The 24680-nt window shown below is 44.5% G+C and overlaps 2 protein-coding genes and 2 long non-coding RNA genes across 5 annotated transcripts in view; 2 read left to right on the forward strand and 2 right to left on the reverse strand.

Moving 5' to 3' along the window:
* Positions 1–24680, forward strand: part of cpx (synaptic transmission protein complexin) — a 171658-nt gene that overhangs the window by 16207 nt on the left and 130771 nt on the right. The window lies entirely within an intron of this gene.
* LOC114350877 (uncharacterized) lies at positions 484–13331 on the forward strand. Of its 2 annotated transcripts, none has more exons than XR_003655741.1 (4): positions 484–582; positions 888–973; positions 1566–1650; positions 12461–13331. It is a non-coding gene; the product is annotated as an uncharacterized LOC114350877 (long non-coding RNA). The 2 variants fall into 2 exon arrangements; XR_003655740.1 differs by lacking the exon at positions 12461–13331 and adding an exon at positions 2466–3219 and having other exon boundaries at positions 485–582.
* On the reverse strand, positions 3066–6167 carry LOC114350876 (uncharacterized). The gene is made up of 2 exons (XM_028301833.1): positions 4555–6167; positions 3066–4007 (listed from the first exon to the last, which is right to left on the reverse strand). The coding sequence occupies exons 1-2, from the start codon at positions 4722–4724 to the stop codon at positions 3812–3814; spliced, it is 366 nt and encodes a 121-aa protein (XP_028157634.1). The 5' UTR covers positions 4725–6167; the 3' UTR covers positions 3066–3811.
* LOC114350878 (uncharacterized) lies at positions 15811–19963 on the reverse strand. The gene is made up of 3 exons (XR_003655742.1): positions 18087–19963; positions 16890–17192; positions 15811–15826 (listed from the first exon to the last, which is right to left on the reverse strand). It is a non-coding gene; the product is annotated as an uncharacterized LOC114350878 (long non-coding RNA).

The raw sequence follows: 24680 nt of genomic DNA on the forward strand, positions 1-24680 counted from the left end.
AATGGAATATTTGGTAAGGGACATAAAAAGCATCCTTTCCTTATCTACAAATATCTTCCTCTTATGCCCTTTTTCATCATCAATCCCTATTTTTAAGTGACCCTTAAACAAAATTCCTAAGTTTTACCATTTTCAAATTCAAATATTGTATTATTTCAGACTACAGTTCGTCCATGGGTTAGTACAAATGAAATATAACTTATGACTAGTGTTAATAACAGGTAGGACCATAGGGGTCACTTAAAAATTAAGGATTGATGGTGAAAACGGGCATTATTCTCTCTTTCGCCCCACTTTCGCTTCATCCAGAGAGTATTGTCTTTGGCGTGCTCGAATTAAAATTGAACCATAGATAAAATTCACTTTATCTGTGGCAAAAATTCGTTACTGCAATTTAATGCTAAATCATCATTTCGCAATCTGGAAGAGGTGCGATCTGAAGCAATTCGTTATTTCACACAACTGCTCGTGGCGTCAGGTCTTTGAACACCGTCATCATCATCATAATTTAGTTGGACTACGTATCTTTCTGGGCGAAGAAACACTTAATTCTACAGATTTTCTGCAAAACTGATATTGAAGGTAATTATTTCTTACTATCTTTTCGTATTTTTTAACAGTAACGTTATTTTAATTTATTTAGTAAATTAATTTATAATTTTTTTCTTTTCTTAACACGATGAAAATTTTATCACAAAATTTGGAATTATTTAAACATCTTAAAAGCTTAGCAAATTATAGTTTTTTCAAAATGTTCGTTTACCTTCATTAGTTTTAGATTACTTTTTTTAAAGAATATTAGCAATATTATTATAATACAAATTAAAATGACTAATAATCTCGTTAACCCTTATGTATTATTATCTAATCTTAATAATTATTTGTAGTGTACACGTCATGGGCAATGAACCACAAAATGGCGGAGTCGATTAGCAAGCTCAACTGGCAGTTGAGTGTTGGGCGGATACTGAAGGTAATATTTTTTACTATCTATTTTTAACAGTAGGTACTTATTGTTATTGGAATTTTTATTTATCACTAGCTGACCCGGCGAACTTCGTACCGCCTTAGCGTAGAGATTTTCTTAATATTTTTTTCCGTAAGAACCATCCTTGGACTTCCACAAACATTTAAAAAAAAGAATTATCGAAATCGGTTCAGCCGTTCACACGTGATGCCGTGACAACGCGAAACGGGTTTCATTTTTATATATATAGATTAAAATAAATTGTTATTTTTGTTATTCGTACTCTATAATTTGAGCTTAAGTATTTGCGGTCAAATACCTGCAAAAAAAAAGCTTAATTTTCTTGACATGATGAAAATTGTAGATATCACAAGGAATTAAATATTAAAAAAATAGAATTACTTAGCTTAAGATTTCCGCTTATTAAAATCCTTGTGGATTATGGATTTCTTATGGATTTCCGCAAAGTAAAGCCTGATTCCATTTATTTTAACAAGGAAACATTTAAATATCCAAAAGAAAGCTTAGCAACATTAAATATTACAAAATATCTGTTTCCCTTCATAAAATTTTATTAAACCTATAATAATTTTTGTAGTGAACACGTCATGTGTCATGGGCAATTAACCACAAAATGGCGGAGTGAAATTAAGAAGCTCAACTGGCAGACTGGAGTACTGAAGGTAATATTTTTTACTATCTATTTTTAACAGTATTGTTATTGGTATTTTTATTTATTATTAAAATAGATTGATATTGTTGTCATTCATACTCTGTAATTTGAGCTTAATTTTCTTGACATGATGAAAATTGATTCACAAGGAATCTTAGCAACATTTCAAAAGAAAGCTTAGCAACATTATTAATTAGGAATAATCCTTTCCTGAAATTAATATTTTGGATGTAACCTGTTTTGTACGTCATCTATACTTATAATAAATCTGTAGAGAGGTCAATTCTGTACATGAAATATATTTTCAAAATAACTATCAGGGGGTGATTAGTGATCGATACTGATGCCAAAAATGCAATCAGTAAAATTTTTGTCTGTCTGTTTGTATGTTCCTTATAGAAACAAAAACTACTTGACGGATTTTAACGAAACTTGGTACAATTTATTATTCTTCATACTCCTGGGCAGGTTTAGTATACTTAGGAATTCCCACGGGAACGGAAATTAGCGGGGAAAATCCTTTTGTATGAAAAATCTAAACTGCTTAAATTAGACGCTTGAAATGGCAATGCCAGATTTTGTATGGAAAGTGGCGTCTTTTTTTTTTNATCCACGCGTATGAAGTCGCGGGCGGCCGCTAGTAAATAAATAAATTAAATAAGTGTTACAAAAAGTCTGTTTACCGTCATTAAATATTATTTAGTTATTTATTTATACTTTTACACATAATACAGTACATGGCGGACTTAATGCCATTATCAATATTAGGAACATTAGGAAGGACATAATGAATATTATTAAACCTATACTTATTATTCTTTGCAGTGAACACGTCATGGGCAATGAACGACAAAATGACGGAGTGAATTAGCAAGCTCAACTGTTGGGTTGTAACTCCTTACGGATGGCTGAGGAGTGAAAAGGTCTTGAATAGATACCATTTGGTAAACACGCTGGACCTGACCTGGTGGACTTGGTAAACCTGGTGGGAATCAAGCTGACGGTGGACCTGGTAATCCTTGTGGGATTAAAGTTGACGGTAGACCTGGTACTCCTGGTGGGATTCAAGTTGACGGTGGACCTGGTAATCCTTGTGGGATTCAAGTTGACGGTGGTCCTGGTAATCCTTGTGGGATTCAAGCTGACGGTGGACCTGGTAATCCTTGTGGGATTCGAGCTGACCTTATGGACCTGATACTCCTGGTGGGATTCGAGCTGACGGAGGACCTGGTACTCCTGGTGGGATTCGAGCTGACCTTGTGGACCTGGTACTCCTGGTGGGATTCAAGCTGAAATGGTAGACCTGGTACTCCTGGTGGGATTCAAGCTGACCTGGTGGACCTGGTAATCCTGTACGGATTCCAAGCGACCTTCGGTTCCTTTGTTACCGTGTGTAGGAAGTTTTATGCTGACTTTTTAAGGATGTGACGATTTTTTATTTATTTTAAACATACCTACTTGTTAATCTTTTCCACTACATACATTGTTAGATAGTGCCGTGCGGTTACGGCCGTAAAGAATACTATTCCCCACTGCCAATAGGTATTAATGTAGCACGAGATGGCAATTAAAAATACAACGGCAACCAGACCCTCAGTCTCCGGTGCCCCGCTGTTACTGGCTACAGTAGCATTCAAATTGACAAGGAGGGGTTCCTAATCCCCGGAGGCGAAACGGCTACCACGACCAACGACTTCGTAGGACGTCCACCCACAAAGTGGACCAGCGACCTCATGAGCAAGGCGCTGGATACAGGCCGCTCAATTCGATCGACAAGGTGTTAAAATTAGTATTAGAATAGATTTTGATTTTTTTACTTTTTATTATTGGCTTATTTTACTTTTTATTATTTTTTAATTTTGATTATATTACATAACGCTTTTTTGTATAGGTACTTGAATTAATTTAGAGTTTTTTATTTTTAATGGGTTTTATAGCGACATTAGCGGTTTATTTTTTGTGTCAGGGGCTTTTAAACTGTTATTTTTTTATTTCATGCTTTTTGTATTTAATCGGTAATTTATGGCATTTCGGCTATTTTCTTGCGTTTCAATATACCGATATATTTAAATTAAAGTTACTGTATAATAATCAAACCATCAAACATTTCCTCTTACTTATTTCGTCTTCACGATTATTTTCTGCAAGTGTGTGAAGATTTTTCCACTTACTTATTTCTCCTTCAGGTCGGGTAAGTGAAGATAGTACTCGTAGATCTGACGGTAGAATCTGAGGAGGGACACTCCTGGTGAGGGTTCCTCCTGTGGGGGGTTGGTACCAGATGGCGTTTGGATGCGCCGGCCACGACAGGTCGATCTCGCTGTTAATCGAGCGTGGGTAATCCATGGGTGTGATTCCTTCACCCACCTCAGAAGATCGTCATAGTGTCTCTCCAGAACTGGATCAGGTTCCTGAGTGCGTCTCCTATGACTTTTGTACACTGCCCAGCGTGGCCTGGGCAGAGCTGCGGGCGGTGAAGCCTGGAAGAACCCTTGTTTCGCCCCGGAGGAAAAAGGTTGGGGCGAGCTTGGAGGACACCTACAACGGAGGCGGTTGCAGGTGACGCACTCCTTAACCTGTCTCTCATCTAACAGGAACCTCCGTATATCCTGCAGATTGAATTCTTGAAAAGAAAACTTGGTTTGAGTTCATGAAATGAAAATCTTTGTTCATTTAGACAAATAGGTACTTGTCAATATTTTCCACTACGTACGTATATTGTTAGATAGTGCCGTGTGGGGACTACTGGGGACGGCCGTAAAGAATGCAATTCCCCGCTGCCAATAGGTATTATTTTAGATTTTTTCACTTCTTTTTTTTTTCTTTAAGATTTTTTTCCGCGGGTATGTAAAGGTAGTAAATCTCGGGTAGAGCTAGAGCGTGGGTAATCCATGGGTGTGATTCCTGCACCCACCTCAGAAGATCGTCATAGTGTCTCTCCAGAACTGGATTAAGTTCTGGAGAGCGTGTCCTATGACTTTTGTACACTGCCCAGCGTAGCCTGGGCAGAGCTTCTGGCGGTGGCGGGATGACCTTGTCGTTATCGAGCCCTGAGGAGCTAGCCTGAGGGACTTCTACTCCCATATCTAACTGAAAGTAATTAATATTACCTGACCATCAATTGAGAAGGTCATGTCCGGCCCGGCGTGGGTAATGCATGGGTGTGATTCCTGCACCCACCTCAGAAGATCGTCATAGTGTCTCTCCAGAACTGGATCAAGTTCTGGAGAGCGGCTCCTATGACTTTTGTACACTGCCCAGCGTGGCCTGGGCAGAGCTTCAGGCGGTGAAGCCTCGAAGAACCCTTGTTTCGCCCCGGAGGAGGAAGGTTGGAGCGAGAATCTCGGAGGGCACCTGCACCGGAAGCGGTTGCAGGCGGCGAACTCCTTGAGGTCCCCTTCATCTAGCGGAACACCAAGAAATGGCGTATACTCTGCAGATGGAGTTCCTGAAAAAAAAACTTGGTTTGAGTTCATGAAATGTAATATCTTTGTTCATTTAGTTAGACAAATGTCGTCGTAACTCGATCAGGTTCTGGAGTGCATCTCCTATGCTTTTGGTTTCTGTTGGTGGAGCCTGGGGGAACTCTACTCCCACCCCGGAGGTGGAAGGTTGGGGTGAGCTTGGAAGACACCTGCACCGGAGGCGGTTGCAGGTGACGCACTCCTTAACCTCCCTCTCATCTAACAGGAACCTCCGTATATCCTGCAGATTGAATTCTTGGAAAGAAAACTTGGTTTGAGTTCATGAAATGAAAATCTTTGTTCATTTAGACAAATACTTTTCAATATTTTCCACTACGTACGTACATTGTTAGAAAGTGCCGTGTGGGGACGGCCGTAAAGAATACAATTCCCCATTGTGAATTGGTATTCCTGTAGATTTGTCACTTACTTATTTTTTCTTCAGGATTATTTTCCGCGGGTACGTGAAGTTAGTACTCGCAGACCTGCCGGTAGAACCTGAGTAGGGACGCCACCGGTAAGGGGTTCCTCCTGTGGAGGTTGGTACCAGATGGATTGGTGGTAATGGTGGTGCGCCGACCACGACATATTTATCTCGTTGTTTACTGACTCTGTAAGACAGAAATAAATTCAGGAGGACTGTGGGGGTTGATACCATAATATGGATTTCGGATGCGCCAGCCACGAAAGTTTGATCTTGTTGTTAATCGAGCGTAGGTAATCCATAGGTGTGATTCCTGCACCCACCTCAGTAGATCGCCAGAACTGGATCAGGTTCTGGAGAGTGTCTCCCATGATTTCAAATGTCGCCCTGCGTGGCCTGGGCAGTGCTTCAGGCGGTGGAGCCTGGGGGAACCCTTGTCTCGCCCCGGAGGTGGAAGGCTGGGGCGAGCTTGGAGTACACCTGCACCGGAGGCGGTTGCAAGTGACGCACTCCTTAACCTCCCTCTCATCTAACAGGAACCTCCGTATATCCTGCAGATTGAATTCTTGGAAAGAAAACTTGGTTTGAGTTCGTTAAATGAAAATCTTTGTTCATTTATTTATTTATTTAAAGACTTTATTGCACACACAAAAATGTTCAGTACAAAAAGGCGAGCTTAATGCCATAAGTCATTCTCTACCAGCTGACCTTGAGCAAAACAGATTTAGACAAATACTTTTCAATATTTTCCACTACGTACGTACATTGTTAGATAGTGCCGTGTGGGGACGGCCGTAAAGAATGCAATTCCTCACTGCCAATAGGAAAATAAGTAAGTGAAAAATCTACATTTTTCACTTACTTATTTTTTCTTCAGGATTATTTTCCGCGGGTACGAGAAGTTAGTACTCGCAGACCTGACGGTAGAACCTGAGTAGGGACACCACTGGTGAGGGTCCCTTCCAGGGGGGTTGGTACCAGATCGATTGGTGGTGCGCCGACCACGACATATTTATCTCGTTGTTAACTGACTCTGTAAAACAGGAATAAATTCAAGAGGTCTTTGGGGGTTGATACCATATGGATTTTGGATGCGCCAGCCACGACGGGTGGATCTCGTTGTTGATTAAGTGTGGGTTATCCATGGGTGTGATTCCAGCACCCATCTCAAAAGATCGTCGTAGGATGACTTTGTTGTAATTGATCGAGTAGCTAGCCTGAGGGAACTCTGCTCCTGTCCCTAACTGCCAACTTTCGGATGCCGTCCATGTGATCTTTGGTTCATTAGTAACCGTGTAGAGGAGATTTTATGCTGACGTTTTGAAAATGTGAAGTTTATATTTGTTTTTTTCCAACGTACACTGTTGGATAGTACCGTATGGGAAAGTCCGTAAAGAATGCAATTCCTCACTGCCAATAGGTATTCTTGTAGATTTTTTCACTTTCTTATTTTTTCTTAAGGATTTTTTTCCGCGGGTATGTGAAGGTAGTCCTCGTAGATTGGTTGGTAGAACCTGTGTAGAGACGCCACCGGTGAGGGTTTCTCCCGTGGGGGTTGGCACCAGATCGATTTGTGGTGCGTCGGCCACCACATATTTATCTCGTTGTTGACTCTGTAAGACAGGAATAAATTCAAGAGGAATGTGGGGGTTGATACCATATTATGGATTTCGGATGCGCCGGCTACGACAGGTCGATCTTGTTGTGAATCGAGCGTGGGTAATCCATGGGTGTGCTTCCTGCACCCACCTCAGAAGATCGTCATAGTGTCTCTCCAGAATTGGATCAAGTTCTTTTGTACACTGCCCAGCGTGGTCTTGGCAGAGCTTCAGGCGGTGAAGCCTGGAAGAACCCTTGTTTCGCCCCAGAGGTGGAAGGTTGATCTCGTTGTTAATAGAGTGTGGGTAATCCATGGGTGTGCTTCCTGCACCCACCTCAGAAGATCGTCATAGTGTCTCTCCAGAATTGGATCAAGTTCCTTTGTACACTGCCCAGCGTGGTCTTGGCAGAGCTTCAGGCGGTGAAGCCTGGAAGAACCCTTGTTTCGCCCCAGAGGTGGAAGGTTGATCTCGTTGTTAATAGAGTGTGGATAATCCATGGGTGTGATTCCTGCACCCACCTCAGAAGATCGTCGTAGTGTCTCTCCAGAACTGGATTAAGTTCTGGAGAGCGGCTCCTATAACTTTTATACACTGCCCAGCGTGGCCTTGGCAGAGCTTCAGGCGGTGAAGCCTGGAAGAACCCTTGTTTCGCCGAGGAGGTGGGAGGTTGGGGTGAGAATTTCGGAGGGCACTTGCACTGGAGGCAGTTGCGGGTGACGCACTCCTTAACCTCCCTCTCACCTCTCATCAACCAACCTCTCATCTAACAGGAACCTCCGTATATCCTGCAGATTGAGTTTCTGGAAAGAAAACTTGGTTTGAGTTCATGAAATGAAAATCTTTGTTCATTTACACAAATACTTCTCAATATTTTCCACTACATACGTATATTGTTAGATAGTGCCGTGTGGGGACGGCCGTAAAGAATGCAATTCCCCACTGTCAATAGGAATTCTTATTTTTAATTTCCACTTACTTATTTTTTCTTCAGGATTATTTTCCGCGGGTACGTGAAGTTAGTACTCGCAGACCTGACGCTAGAACCTGAGTAGTGGTTAACTGACCCTATAAGACAGAAATAAATTCTGGAGGTCTTTAGGGGTTGATACCATATGGATTTTGGATGCGCCATCCACGACAGGTGGATCTCGTTGTTGATTAAGTGTGGTTAATCCATGGGTGTGATTCCAGCTCCCATCTCAAAAGATCGTCGTAGGATGACTTTGTGGTAATTGATCGTGGAGCTAGCCTGGGAGAACTCTGCTCCTGTCCCTAACTGCCAACTTTCGGATGCCGTCCATGTGATCTTTGGTTCATTAGTTACCGTGTAGAGGAGGTTTTATGCTGACGTTTTGTAAATGTGAAGTTTATATTTGTTTTTTTTCAACGTACACTGTTGGATAGTACCGTATGGGAAAGGCCGTAAAGAATGCAATTCCCCACTGCCAATAGGTATTCTTGTAGATTTTTTCACTTTCTTATTTTTTCTTTAGGATTTTTTTCCGCGGGTATGTGAAGGTATTACTCGCAGACCTGACGGTAGAACCTGAGTAGGGACGCCACCGGTGAGGGTTCCTTCCGTGGGGGTTGGTACCAGATCGATAAGTGGTGCGCCGGCCACGACATATTTATCTCGTTGTTAACTGACTCTGTAAGACAGAAATAAATTCTGGAGTACCGTGGGGGTTGATACCATATGGAGTTCGGATGCGCCGGCCTCTACAGGTTGATCTCGGTGTTAATCGAGTGTGGGTAATCAATGGGTGTGATTCCTGCACCCACCTCAGTAGTTCTCCAGAACTGGATCAGGTTCTGGAGAGTGTCTCCTATGATTTCAAAAGTCGCCCTGCGTGGCCTGGGCAGTGCTTCAGGCGGTGGAGCCTGGGGGAACCCTTGTCTCGCCCCGGAGGTGGAAGGCTGGGGCGAGCTTGGAACACACCTGCACCGGAGGCGGTTGTAGGTGACGCACTCCTTAACCTCATCTCATCTAACAGGAACCTCCGTATATCCTGCAGATTGAATTCTTGGAAAGAAAACTTGGTTTGAGTTCATGAAATGAAAATCTTTGTTCATTTAGACAAATACTTGTCAATATTTTCTACTACTTACGTACATGGTTAAATAGTGCCGTGTTTTGAAGGCCGTAAAGAATACAATGCCCCATTGTGAATTGTTATTCCTGTAGATTTTTCACTTACTTATTTTTTCTTCAGGATTATTTTCCGCGGGTACGTGAAGTTAGTACTCGCAGACCTGCCGGTAGAACCTGAGTAGGCACGCCACCGGTGAGGGTTCCTCCCGTGGGGGTTGGTCCAGATCGATTTGTGGTGCGCCGCCCACTACATAATAATATTTATCTCGTTGTTAACTGACTCTGTAAGAAAGAAATAAATTCAGGAGGTCTTTAGGGGTTATTACCATATGGATTTTGGATGCACCGGCCAAGACAGGTTGATCTCGTTGTTAATCGAGCGTGGGTAATCCATGGGTGTGATTCCTGCACCCACCTCAGAAGATCGTCATAGTGTCTCTCCAGAACTGGATCAAGTTGTGGAGAGCGGCTCCTATGACTTTTGTACACTTCCCAGAGTGGCCTGGGCAGAGCTTTAGGCGGTGAACCCTGGAAGAACCCTTGTTTCGCCGAGGAGGTGGGAGGTTGGGGTGAGAATTTCGGAGGGCACTTGCACTGGAGGCAGTTGCGGGTGACGCACTTCTTGATATCCTTCTGATCTAACACCTTGGTTTGAATTCATGAAATAAAATACATAATTTTTGTTCATTTATACTTCTCAATATTTTCCACTACGTACATTGTTAGATATTGCTGAGTGGGGACGGCCGTAAAGAATACAATTCCCCACTGCCTATAGGTATTTCTGTCGATTTTTCCACTTACTTATTTCTTCTTCAGGATTATTTTCCGCGAGTACGTGAAGTTAGTACTCGCAGACCTGCCGGTAGAACCTGAGTAGGGACGCCACCGGTGAGGGTTCCTCCCGTGGGGGTTGGTACCAGATGGATTGGTGGTGCGCCGACCACGACATATTTATCTCGTTGTTAATTGACTCTGTAAGACAGAAATAAATTCAGGAGGACTGTAGGGGTTGATACCATACGCATTTCGGATGCTTCAGCCAAAACAAACAGGTTGATCTCGTTGTTAATCGAGTGTGGGTAATCCATGGATGTGATTCCTGCACCCACCTCAGTAGTTCTCCAGAACTGGATCAGGTTCTGAAGAGTGTCTCCCATGATTTCAAATGTCGCCCTGCGTGGCCTGGGCAGTGTTTCTGGCGGTGGAGCCTGGGGGAACCCTGGTCTCGCCCCGGAGGTGGAAGGTTGGGGCGAGCTTGGAGGACACCTGCACCGGAGGCGGTTACAGGTGACGCACTCCTTAACCTCCCTCTCATCTAACAGGAACCTCCGTATATCCTGCAGATTGAGTTCCTGGAAAGAAAACTTGGTTTGAGTTCGTGAAATGAAAATGTTTGTTCAATTAGACAAATACTTCTCAATATTATTTTCCACTACGTACATACATTGTTAGATAGTGCCGTGTGGGGACGGCCGTAAAGAATACAATTCCCCATTGTGAATTGGTATTCCTGTAGATTTTTCATTTACTTATTTTTTCTTTAGGATTATTTTCCGCGGGTACGTGAAGTTAGTACCTACTCGCAGACCTGACGGTAGAACCTGAGTAGGGACGCCACCGGTGAGGGTTCCTTCCGCGGGGGTTGGTACCAGATCGATTGGTGGTTCGCCGACCACGACATATTTATCTCGTTGTTAACTGACTCTGTAAGACAGAAATAAATTCAGGAGGTCTTTAGGGGTTGATACCATATTATTATGGATTTTGCATGCGCCAGTTACGACAGGTTGATCTAGTTTTTAATCGAGCATGGGTAATCCATGGGTGTGATTCCTGCACCCACCTCAGAAGATCGTCATAGTGTCTCCAGAACTGGATCAGGCTCTGGAGAGTGTCTCCTATGACTCCTGTACACTGTCCAGCGTGGCCTGGGCAGAGCTTCTGGCAGTGGCGAGATGACCTTTTCGTAATCGATCGAGGAGCTAGTCTGAGGGACCTCTGCTCCCACCTCTAACTGAAAGCAATTAAGATTAACTGACCGTCAATTGGGAAGGTCATGCCCGGTCCGGAGTGGGTGATCCTCGTTGTGATTCCTGCACCCACCTCAGAAGATCGTCATAGTGTCTCTCCAGAACTGGATTAAGTTCTGGAGAGCGTGTCCTATGACTTTTGTACACTGCCCAGCGTGGCCTGGGCAGAGCTTCTGGCGGTGGCGGGATGGCCTTGTCGTTATCGAGCCCTGAGGAGCTAGACTGAGGGACTTCTGCTCCCACATCTAACTGAAAGTAATTAATATTAACTGACCATCAATTGGGAAGGTCATGTCCGGCCCGGCGTGGGTGATCCTCGTTGTGATTAATTCTGCACCCACCTCAGAAGATCGTCGTAGTGTCTCTCCAGAACTGGATCAAGTTCTGGAGAGCGTCTCCTATGACTTTTGTACACTGCCCAGCGTGGCCTGGGCAGAGCTCTGGCGGTGGAGTCTGGGGGAACCCTGGTCTCGCTCGGAGGTAGAAGGTTGGGGCGAGCTAGGAGGTAGAAGGTTGTGGCGAGCTTGGAGGACATCTGCACCGGAGGCGGTTGTGGGTGACGCACTCCTTAACCTCCCTCTCATCTCTCATCAACCAACCTCTCATCTAACAGGAACCTCCGTATATCCTGCAGATTGAGTTTCTGGAAAGAAAACTTGGTTTGAGTTCATGAAATGAAAATCTTTGTTCATTTAGACAAATACNAATGCTCGTAACTCAGTTTAGACTGAGTTTAGAGGTATACATGTCATAGTAAGTTTGGTTTATTACACTATTTTGTAATCAAAAAACAAAGTTTGGTCGATGGCCGCGCGAAAAAAAAAGACGCCAATTTCCGGCATTGTCTTTTGGTATGCAGGTACCTTAGTAAACTTAAAGCTTAGTTTACAACAGGATATTGCAACATTCCCACGGGAACGTGAGTTAGCGGGAAAAAACATTTGTATGAAAAAATCTAAACCGCGTAAGATAGATGAAGGGGGTAAAACGGGATCCACGCGTATGAAGTCGCGGGCGGCCGCTAGTAAATAAATAAATTAAATAAGTGTTACAAAAAGTCTGTTTACCGTCATTAAATATTATTTAGTTATTTATTTATACTTTGACACATAATACAGTACATGGCGGACTTAATGCCATTATGAATATTAGGAACATTAGGAAGGGCATTATGAATATTAAACCTATACATATTATTCTTTGTAGTGAACACGTCATGGGCAATGAACGACAAAATGGCGGAGTGAATTAGCAAGCTCAACTGTTGGGTTGTAACTCCTTACGGATGGCTGAGGAGTGAAAAGGTCTTGAATAGATACCATTTGGTAAACACGCTGGACCTGACCTGGTGGACTTGGTAAACCTGGTGGGAATCAAGCTGACGGTGGACCTAATAATCCTTGCGGGATTCAAGCTGACGGTAGACCTGGTACTCCTGGTGGGATTCAAGTTGACGGTGGACCTGGTAATCCTTGTGGGATTCAAGTTGACGGTGGACCTGGTAATCCTTGTGGGATTTAAGCTGACGGTGGACCTGGTAATCCTTGTGGGATTCAAGCTGACGATGGACCTGGTAATCCTTGTGGGATTCGAGCTGACCTTGTGATCCTGGTACTCCTGGTGGGATTCAAGCTGACAGAGGATCTGGTACTTCTGGTGGGATTCGAGCTGACCTTATGGACCTGGTACTCCTGGTGGGTCGAGCTGACGGAGGACCTGGTACTCCTGGTGGGATTCGAGCTGACCTTGTGGACCTGGTACTCCTGGTGGGATTCAAGCTGAAATGGTAGACCTGGTAGTCCTGGTGGGATTCAAGCTGACCTGACCTGTTGGACCTGGTAATCCTGTACGGATTCCAAGCGACCTTCGGTTCCTTTGTTACCGTGTGGAGGAAGTTTTATGCTGACTTTTTAAGGATAATTATGACGATTTTTTAATTATTTTAAACATACCTACTTGTTAATCTTTTCCACTACATACATTGTTAGATAGTGCCGTGCGGTTACGGCCGTAAAGAATACTATTCCCCACTGCCAATAGGTATTAATGTAGCACGAGATGGCAATTAAAAATACAACGGCAACCAGACCCTCAGTCTCCGGTGCCCCTCTGTTACTGGCTATAGTAGCATTCAAATTGACAAGGAGGGGTTCCTAATCCCCGGAGGCGAAACGGCTACCACGACCAACGACTTCGAAGGACGTCCACCCACAAGGTGGACCAGCGACCTCATAAGCAAGGCGCTGGATACAGGCCGCTCAATTCGATCGTTAAGGTGTTGAAATTAGTATTAGAATAGATTTTGATTTTTTTACTTTTTAGTATTGGCTACTTTTACTTTTTATTATTGGTTACTTTTTATTATTTTTTAATTTTGATTATATTACATAACGCTTTTTTGTATAGGTACTTGAATAAATTTGGTTTTTTTTTTATTTTAAATGGGTATTATAGCGGCATTAGCGGTTTATTTTTTGTGTCAAGGGCTTTTAAACTGTTATTTTTTTATTTCATGCTTTTTGTATTTAATCGGTCATTTATGGCATTTCGGTTATTTTCTTGCATTTCAATATATACCGATATACATTTAAATCAAAGTTACTGTATAATAATCAAACCATCAAACATTTCCTCTTACTTATTTCGTCTTCACGATTATTTTCTGCAAGTGTGTGAAGATTTTTCCACATACTTATTTCTCCTTCAGGTCGGGTAAGTGAAGATAGTACTCGTAGATCTGACGGTAGAATCTGAGGAGGGACACCACTGGTGAGGGACGTGAGGGTTCCTCCTGTGGGGGGTTGGTACCAGATGGAGTTTGGATGCGCCGGCCATGACAGGTCGATCTCGCTGTTAATCGAGCGTGGGTAATCCATGGGTGTGATTCCTGCACCCACCTCAGAAGATCGTCATAGTGTCTCTCCAGAACTGGATCAGGTTATGGAGTGCGTCTCCTATGACTCCTGTACACTGCCCAGCGTGGCCTGGGCAGGGCTTCTGGCGGTGGAGCCTAGGGGAACCCTGCTCCCGCCGCGAATGTAGAAGTTTGGGGCGAGCTTGGAGGACACCTGCACCGGAGGCGGTTATAGGTGACGCACCCCTTAACCTCCCTCTCATCTAACAGGAACCTCCGTATATCCTGCAGATATTCTTAGAAAGAAAACTTGGTTTGAGTTCATGAAATGAAAATCTTTGTTCATTTAGTTAGACAAATACTTCTCAATATTTTCCACTACGTACGTACATTGTTAGAATCAGATAGTGCCGTGTGGGGACGGCCGTAAAGCATACAATTCCCCATTGTAAATTGGTATTCCTGTAGATTTTTCACGTACTTATTTTTTCTTCAGGATTATTTTCCGCGGGTACGTGAAGTTAGTACTCGCAGACCTGCCGGTAGAACCTGAGTAGGGACGCCACCGGTGAGGGTTCTTCCTGTGGAGGTTGGTAATAAATGGAGTTCGGATGCGCCGGCTACGACAGGTCGATCTCGTTATTAATCGAGCGTGGGTAATCCATGGGTGTGATTCCTGCACCTACCTCAGAAGATCGTCATAGTGTCTCTCCAGAACTGGCTCTTATAACTTTTGTACACTGCCCAGCGTGGACTTGGCAGAGCTTCAGGCGGTGAAGCCTGGAAGAACCCTTGTTTCGCCGAGGAGGTGGAAGGTTGATCTCGTTGTTAATCGAGCATGGGTAATCCATGGGTGTGATTCCTGCACCTACCTCAGAAGATCGTCATAGTGTCTCTCCAGAACTGGATCAAGTTCTGGAGCTTGTCTCCTATGACTCCTGTACACTGCCCAGCGTGGCCTGGGCAGAGCTTCTGGCGGTGGAGCCTGGGGGAACCCTGGTCTCGCTCGAAGGTAGAAGGTTGGGGCGAGCTAGGAGGTAGAAGGTTGGGGCGAGCTTCGAGGACATCTTCAACGGAGGCGGTTATGGGTGACGCACTCCTTAACCTCCCTTACATCTAACAGGAATCTCCGTATATCCTGCAGATTGAATTCTTGGAAAGAAAACTTGGTTGGAATTCACGAAATTAAACATCTTTATTCATTTAGACTAGGACTGTAAAGGGCTGTTGATGATGATGATGATGATTCATTTAGACAAATACATTTCCCAACTGCCAATAGGAATTCCTGTACATTTTTCAACTTACTTATTTCTTCTTCAGGATTATTTTCCGCGAACACTTGAAGATAGTACTCGTATAACCTGAGTATGATTTGAGGTGATGGTTCTTCCTGTAGAGGTTGATACCATATATATTTCGAATGCGCTGGCGAAGACAGGTTGATCTCGTTGTTAATCGAGCGTGGGTAATCCATGGGTGTGATTCCTGCACCCACCTCAGAAGATCGTCATAGTGTCTCTCCAGAACTGAATCAGGTTATTGAGTGCGTCTCGTATGACTCCTGTACACTGCCCAGCGTGGCCTGGGCAGAGCTTCTGGCGGTGGAGCCTGGGGGAACCCTTGTCTCGCCGCGAATGTAGAAGTTTGGGGCGAGCTTGGAGGACACCTGCACCGGAGGCGGTTATAGGTGACGCACCCCTTAACCTCCCTCTCATCTAACAGGAACCTCCGCATATCCTGCAGATATTCTTGGAAAGAAAACTTGGTTTGAGTTCATGAAATGAAAATCTTTGTTCATTTAGAAAAATACTTCTCAATATTTTCCACTACGTACGTACATAGTTAGATAGTGCCGTGTGGGGACGGCCGTAAAGCATACAATTCCCCATTGTGAATTGGTATTCCTGTAGATTTTTCACCTACTTATTTTTTCTTCAGGATTATTTTCCGCGGGTACGTGAAGTTAGTACTCGCAGACCTGACGGTAGAACCTGAGTAGGGACGCCACCGTTGAGGGTTCCTTCCGTGGGGGTTGGTACCAGATCGATTAGTGGTGCACCGGCCACGACATATTTATCTCGTTGTTAACTGACTCTGTAAGACAGAAATAAATTCAGGAGGACTGTAGGGGTTGATACCATACGGATTTTGAATGCGTCAGCAAAAACAAACAGGTCGATCTCGTTGTTCATCGAGCGTGGGTAATCCATGGGTTTGATTCCACCCACCTCAGAAGACCGTCATAGTGTCTCTCCAAAACTGGATCAAGTTTTGGAGAGCGTCTCCTATAACTTTTTTATACTGCCCAGAGTAGCCTGGGCAGAACTTCTGGCGGTGGCGGGATGACCTTGTCGTAATTGAGCCCTGAGGAGCTAGCTTGGGGGACTTCTTCTTCCACCTCTAACTGAAAGTTATTAATATAAAATATGACCATCAATTGGGAAGGTCATGTCCGGCCCGGCGTGGGTGATCCTCGTTGTGATTCCTGCACCCACCTCAGAAGATCGTCATAGTGTCTCTCCAGACCTGGATCAAGTTCTGGAGAACGGCTCCTATGACTTTTGTACACTGCCCAGTGTGGCCTGAGCAGAGCTCTGGCGGTGGAGTCTGGGGGAACCCTGGTCTCGCTCGGAGGTAGAAGGTTGGGGCGAGCTAGGAGGTAGAAGGTTGTGGCGAGCTTGAAGGTAAAAGGTTGGGGCGAGCTTGGAGGACATCTGCACCGGAGGCGGTTGTGGGTGACGCACTCCTTAATCTCCCTCTCATCTCTCATCAACCAACCTCTCATCAACCAACCTCTCATCTAACAGGAACCTCCGTATATCCTGCAGATTGAGTTTCTGGAAAGAAAACTTGGTTTGAGTTCATGAAATGAAAATCTTTGTTCATTTACACAAATACTTCTCAATATTTTCCACTACATACGTATATTGTTAGATAGTGCCGTGTGGGGACGGCCGTAAAGAATGCAATTCCCCACTGTCAATAGGAATTCTTATTTTTAATTTCCACTTACTTATTTTTTCTTCAGGATTATTTTCCGCGGGTACGTGAAGTTGGTACTCGCAGACCTGACGCTAGAACCTGAGTAGTGGTTAACTGACCCTAAAAGACAGAAATAAATTCTGGAGGTCTTTAGGGGTTGATACCATATGGATTTTGGATGCGCCAGCCACGACAGGTGGATCTCGTTGTTGATCAAGTGTGGGTAATCCATGGGTGTGATTCCAGCTCCCATCTCAAAAGATCGTCGTTGGATGACTTTGTGGTAATTGATCGAGGAGCTAGCCTGGGAGAACTCTGCTCCTGTCCCTAACTGCCAACTTTCGGATGCCGTCCATGTGATCTTTGGTTCATTAGTTACCGTGTAGAGGAGGTTTTATGCTGACGTTTTGAAAATGTTAAGTTTATATTAATTTGTTTTTCAACCGACTTCAAAAAAGGAGGAGGTTCTCAATTCGACCCATATGTTTTTTTTTTTCTATGTTTGTTACGCGATAACTCCGCCAACTATGAACCGATTTGAACAAGTCTTTTTTCGGCGTATAGGTAATACCTCAAGGGTGGTCCCATTTAAATTTAATATTAGAAAAAACAACCCCCAAGGGTGGAAAATAAATCAATTTGAACGATAATTTTTTTGTTGAATAGGTATTATCAAAAGGGTGGTTTCATGCGAATTTGAAGAAAATATTACACCCCCAAGGGTGGAAAATTGGGGATGAACTTTTTTATACGCAATATTTTTAATTTTTAGTTTTTTTTGTGTTCACGCATTTGAAGTCGGTTTTATTTTTTTTAAAAGTTAATTATTTTCAACGTACACTGTTGGATAGTACCGTATGGGAAAGGCCGTAAAGAATGCAATTCCCCACTGCCAATAGGTATTCTTGTAGATTTTTTCACTTTCTTATTTTTTCTTTAGGATTTTTTTCCGCGGGTATGTGAAGGTATTACTCGCAGACCTGACGGTAGAACCTGAGTAGGGACGCCACCGGTGAGGGTTCCTACTGTAGGGGTTGGTACCAGATCGATAAGTGGTGCGCCGGCCACGACATATTTATCTCGTTGTTAACTGACTCTGTAAGACAGAAATAAAATCTGGAGTACCGTGGGGGTTGATAACTTGATACCATATGGAGTTCGGATGCGCCGGCCTCAACAGGTTGATCTCTATGTTAATCGAGTGTGGGTAATCAATGGGTGTGATTCCTGCACCCACCTGAGTAGTTCTCCAGAACTGGATAAGGTTCTGGAGAGTGTCTCCTATGATTTCAAAATTCGCCCTGCGTGGCCTGGGCAGTGCTTCAGGCGGTGGAGCCTGGGGGAACCCTTGTCTCGCCCCGGAGGTGGAAGGCTGGGGCGAGCTTGGAACACATCTGCACCGGAGGCGGTTGTAGGTGACGAACTCCTTAACCTCATCTCATCTAACAGGAACCTCCGTATATCCTGCAGATTGAATTCTTAGAAAGAAAACTTGGTTTGAGTTCATGAAATGAAAATCTTTGTTCATTTAGACAAATACTTGTCAATATTTTCCACTACGTACGTACATTGTTAGATAGTGCCGTATGGGGACGGCCGTAAAGAATGCAATTCCCCACTGCCAATAGGAATTCCTGTAGATTTTTCACTTACTTATTTTTTCTTCAGGATTATTTTCCGCGGGTACGAGAAGTTAGTACTCGCAGACCTGACGGTAGAACCTGAGTAGGGACACCACTGGTGAGGGTCCCTTCCAGGGGGGTTAGTACCAGATCGATTGGTGGTGGGCCGACCACGACATTATTTATCTCGTTGTTAACTGACTCTGTAAAACAGAAATAAATTCAGGAGGTCTTTGGGGGTTGATACCATATGCATTTTGGATGCGCCAGCCATGACGGGTGGATCTCGTTGTTGATTAAGTGTGGGTTATCCATGGGTGTGATTCCAGCACCCATCTCAAAAGATCGTCGTAGGATGACTTTGTTGTAATTGATCGAGGAGCTAGCCTGAGGGAACTCTGCTCCTGTCCCTAACTGCCAACTTTCGGATGCCGTCCATGTGATCTTTGGTTCATTAGTAACCGTGTAGAGGAGATTTTATGCTGACGTTTTGAAAATGTGATGTTTATATTTGTTTTTTTCCAACGTACACTGTTGGATAGTACCGTATGGGAAAGGCCGTAAAGAATGCAATTCCCCACTGCCAATAGGTATTCATGTAGATTTTTTCACTTTCTTACTTTTTCTTTAGGATTTTTTTCCGCGGGTATGTGAAGGTAGTCCTCGTAGATTGGTTGGAAGAACCTGAGTAGGGACGCCACTGGTGATGGTTCCTCCTGTAGACGTTGATTCGAGATGGAGTTCGGATGCGCCAGCCACAACCGGTTGATCTCGTTATTAATCGAGCGAGGGTAATCCATGGGTGTGATTCCTGCACCCACCTCAGAAGATCGTCATAGTGTCTCTCCAGAACTGGATCAAGTTCAGGAAAGCGGCTCCTATGACTTTGCGTGGCTTGAGGGCACCTGCACCGGAGGCGGTTGCAGGTGACGCACTCCTTAACCTCCCTCTCATCTAACAGGAACCTCCGTATGGACTGCAGATTGAGTTCCTGGAAGGAAAACTTGTTTGAGTTCATGAAAAATGAAAATCTTTGTTAGAAAAATACTTCTCAATATTTTCCACTACGTACGTTCATTGTTAGATAGCGCCGTGTGGGGACGGCCGTAAAGAATGCAATTCCCCACAGCCAATAGGCATTCTTTTAGATTTTTTCACTTTCTAATTTTTTCTTTAGGATTTTTTTCCGCGGGTACGTGAAGTTAGTACTCGCAGACCTGACGGTAGAACCTGAGTAGGGACGCCACCGTTGAGGGTAGGGCATGTAATATCGGAAGGTTTTCAATTCCGATATTGAATTCCGATATTAGATCTCAGTATCGGAATTCCGATATTAATATCGGAATTGAGTTCATGTGCTATAAAATTAATATTTGGTTATATTCATAAGAATTCTGAATTGTTTACAATAAAATAATGATTTTAATCGAAATCTTTAATTTGGTACAAAACAGCACTTCATAAAATTGAAGTATTTTAAAACCATTTTTACGTTATGGGTATCCATTGCATTTGGTTTTTTATGTGACAAGAGGCAAACGAGCAGACGGATCACCTGATAATGAATGGTTACTAATAATGAGCCTATATGGACTAGCAAATAATTAAAAAGTGTTTTTGTAAAATCACAGGTATCAAAAACACTTTTACTCCTTCATTATATTACCCTGCTTTATGTTGGCGGAACGAATTTTAGAGTCTTGAATGACTCTGAATCACGTGTTACAAAAATTGTAGAGAGTGGTAAAAAACTTGAATATGCTTTTAATTTGTTCCTTTTTGATTATCGATGTACAATACAACTCACAAAACCACTAGCCATCATCATCATCATGTAGGACGTCGACTGCTGAACACAGGCTCCGATGCTGATTTCACAATGGCCGGTTGGTGGCGGCCTGCATCTAGCGCCTTCCTGCTACCTTTATGAGGTCATCGGTCCACCTTGCGGTTATGAGTTCTACGCTGCGCTTTCCGGTACATGGCCTCCACTTCAGAACCTTGCTGCCTCATCGTCCGTCTGTTTTGCGTACTAAGGCAGAACCGTTGGAAGACCTTATCACAATGCTCGAAGACCTTAATCGAGTTTCCCAACAGGCCTTCGGATGAATATGGAAAAAACGAAGCTTATGTCGAATGTCCATGTTGCTCCTTACCCAGTTTCGGTTAGGAGCTTGATTCTCAAGATTGTTGACTATCAGCTAGGTAGTTAGATGCAATTTCGAGAAAGAGGTAAATCGTCGAATACGAAGACGAAAGTCTTCAATTAGTGTGTGTTACCAGTGATGATATACGGCTTGGTGTTTCTTTACGAGATCTAATCAGAAATGAGGAGCTCCGTAAACTAACTAAGGTCGCTGACATAGCCTGACGGATTAGCAAGCTGAAGTAGCAATGGGCAGTGCTCATAGTACGCAGAACTGACGGTCCATAGTCCAGTAAAATTAATGTTTTAAGGGAGTTGAGATGTCGTTCTTTGTTGACCAAGTACCTATGGCAAATGCCAAAATTGATTTAGAACAAGTCAAATTAACCATAAATAGTAAATATACTAAAATATTTGCAGTGGAACAAAAAGTGATGGTGAGAGACATCAGAAAATCATTGGTCTTTGCCAATCATGTACTTTGGGCTTTGTGGCAGGTTCTCGCGACTTTAAATGCTTTGTTTAAAATCTCAATTAAAACTTTTATCTGATTCCGATATTACGATATTGGGTCGCTCAATATCGGAATTGAAATATCGGATCTCGTAGTCCGAGATTCCGATATTACGAGATTCCGAGATTCCGATATTCATGCCCTAGTTGAGGGTTCCTTCCGTGGGGGTTGGTACCAGATCGATTAGTGGTGCACCGGCCACGACATATTTATCTCGTTGTTAACTGACTCTATAAGACAGAAATAAATTCAGGTCTTTAGGGGTTGATACCATATGGATTTCAGATGCGCCGGCCAAGACAGGTTGATCTCTTTGTTAATCGAGCGTGGGTAATCCATGGGTTTGATTCCACCCACCTCAGAAGATCGTCGTAGTGTCTCTCCAGAACTGGATTAGGTTCTGGAGAACGTCTCCTATGACTTTTGTACACTGCCCAGCGTGGCCTTGGCAGAGCTTCAGGCGGTGAAGCCTGGAAGAACCCTTGTTTCGCCCCGGAGGTGGAAGGTTGATCTCATTGTTAATCGAGCGTGGGTAATCCATGGGTGTGATTCCTGCACCCCCCTCAGAAGATCGTTATAGTGTCTCTCCAGAACTGGATCAGGTTCTGGAGAGCGTCTCCTATGACTTTTGTACACTGCCCGGTGAGGGTTTCTTCTGTGGGAGTTGGTACCATATGGAGTTCGGATGCGCCGGCCACGACAAGTTGATCTCGTTGTTAATCGAGTGTGTATAATCCATGGGTGTGATTCCTGCACCCACCTCAGAAGATAGTCCTTGTGTCTCTCGAGAACTGGATCAGGTTCTGGAGTGCGTCTCCTATGACTTTTGTACACTGCCCAGCGTGGCCTGGGCAGAGCTCTGGCGGTGGAGCCTGGGGGAACCCTGGTCTCGCCCCGGAGGTGGAAGTTTGGGGCGAGCTTGGAGGACACCTGCACCGGAGGCGGTTGCGGGTGACGCACTCCTTGATATCCTTCTGATCTAACACCTTGTTTGAATGCATGAATTACAACTTCTTTATTCTTCTTCCATTTGTTCTCTTAGCCACACTCCCCCTTCTGTGGTATGGACACTACTCCACGTTGGCACCGTCCGGTGCCTGGCAGCTTGATGACGAACCGTTCCTTCTCATAAGCTAAGCGTGCGCGAATTCCCGCAGCCTCGCNGTTATTCCTGTAGATTTTTCACTTACTTATTTTTTCTTCAGGATTATTTTCCGCAGGTACGTGAAGTTAGTACTCGCAGACCTGACGGTAGAACCTGAGTAGGGATGCCGCCGGTGAAGGTTCCTCCTGTGGAGGTTGGTACCAGATCGATTTGTAGTGCGCCGACCACGACATATTTATCTCGTTGTTAACTGACTCTGTAAGACAGAAATAAAGTCAGGACGACAGTGGGGGTTGATACCATATGGATTTCGGATGCGCCGGCCTCAACAGGTTGATCTCGGTGTTAATCGAGTGTGGGTAATCAATGGGTGTAATTCCTGCACCCACCTCAGTAGATCTCCAGAACTGGATCAGGTTCTGGAGAGTGTCTCCCATGATTTCAAGTGTCGCCCTGCGTGGCCTGGGCAGAGCTTCTTGCGGTGAAGCCTAGGGAAACCCTTGTCTCGCCCCGGAGGTGGATGGTTGGGGCGAGCTTGGAGGACACCTACAACGGAGGCGGTTGCAGGTGACGCACTCCTTAACCTCCCTCTCATCTAACAGGAACCTCCGTATATCCTGCAGATTGAGTTCCTAGAAAGAAAACTAGGTTTGAGTTCATGAAAAATGAAAATCTTTGTTAGAAAAATACTTCTCAATATTTTCCACTACGTACGTACATTGTTAGATAGCGCCGTGTGGGGACGGCCGTAAAGAATGCAATTCCCCACAGCCAATAGGCATTCTTTTAGATTTTTTCACTTTCTTATTTTTTCTTTAGGATTTTTTTCCGCGGGTATGTAAAGGTAGTAAATCTCGGGTAGAGCTAGAGCGTGGGTAATCCATGGGTGTGATTCCTGCACCCACCTCAGAAGATCGTCATAGTGTCTCTCCAGAACTGGATTAAGTTCTGGAGAGCGTGTCCTATGACTTTTGTACACTGCCCAGCGTGGCCTGGGCAGAGCTTCTGGCGTGGCGGGATGGCCTTGTCGTTATCGAGCCCTGAGGAGCTAGCCTGAGGGACTTCTGCTCCCACATCTAACTGAAAGTAATTAATATTAACTGACCATCAATTGGGAAGGTCATGTCCGGCCCGGCGTGGGTGATCCTCGTTGTGATTAATTCTGCACTCACCTCAGAAGATCGTCGTAGTGTCTCTCCAGAACTGGATCTAGTTCTGGAGAACGTCTCCTATCACTTTTGTACACTGCCCAGCGTGGCCTGGGCAGAGCTCTGGCGGTGGAGTCTGGGGGAACCCTGGTCTCGCTCGGAGGTAGAAGGTTGGGGCGAGCTAGGAGGTAGAAGGTTGTGGCGAGCTTGGAGGTAAAAGATTGGAGCGAGCTTGGAGGACATCTGCACCGGAGGCGGTTGTGGGTGACGCACTCCTTAACCTCCCTCTCATCTCTCATCAACCAACCTCTCATCTAACAGGAACCTCCGTATATCCTGCAGATTGAGTTTCTGGAAAGAAAACTTGGTTTGAGTTCATGAAATTAAACATCTTTGTTCATTTAGACACATACATTTCCCCATTGCCAATAGGAATTCCTGTACATTTTTGAACTTACTTATTTCTTCTTCAGGATTATTTTCTGTCGGTAGAACCTGAGTATGACTTGAGGTGATGGCTCTTCCTGTAGAGGTTGATACCATATAGATTTCGGATGCGCCGGCCAAGACAGGTTGATCTCGTTGTTAATCGAGCGCGGGTAATCCATGGGTGTGATTCCTGCACCCACCTTAGAAGATCGTCATAGTGTCTCTCCAGAACTGGATCAGGTTCTGGAGAGCGTCTCCTATGACTCTTGTACACTGCCCAGGGTGGCCTGGGCAGAGCTCTGGCGGTGGAGCCTGGGGGAACCCTGGTCTCGCCCCGGAGGTGGAAGTTTGGGGCGAGCTTGGAGGACACCTGCACCGGAGGCGGTTGCGGGAGACGCACTCCTTGATATCCTTCTGATCTAACACCTTGTTTGAATGCATGAATTACAACTTCTTTATTCTTCTTCCATTTGTCCCTCTTAGCCACTCTCCCCCTTCTGGGGCATGGACACTACTCCACGTTGGCACCGTCCGGTGCCTGGCAGCTTGACGACGAACCGTTCCTTCTCATAAGCTAAGCGTGCGCGAATTCCCGTAGCCTCGCGAAGTTCGCCTGATGGAGC

This window comes from Ostrinia furnacalis, unplaced genomic scaffold (assembly GCF_004193835.3).
Source record: "Ostrinia furnacalis isolate ACB-3 unplaced genomic scaffold, ASM419383v2 OfSCF0995, whole genome shotgun sequence".
NCBI classification, from domain to species: domain Eukaryota; kingdom Metazoa; phylum Arthropoda; class Insecta; order Lepidoptera; family Crambidae; genus Ostrinia; species Ostrinia furnacalis.

What these genes read in the sequence shown, in the direction of transcription:
- LOC114350876 (XM_028301833.1), bottom strand. Translation starts at nt 4,724, where the DNA reads ATGGGAGTAGAAGTCCCTCAGGCTAGCTCCTCAGGGCTCGATAACGAC. An exon ending in CACTATGACGATCTTCTGAG is followed by an intron (nt 4,008 to 4,554) that starts GTGGGTGCAGGA and finishes CGATCTTCTGAG; the next exon opens with GTGGGTGAAGGAATCACACC.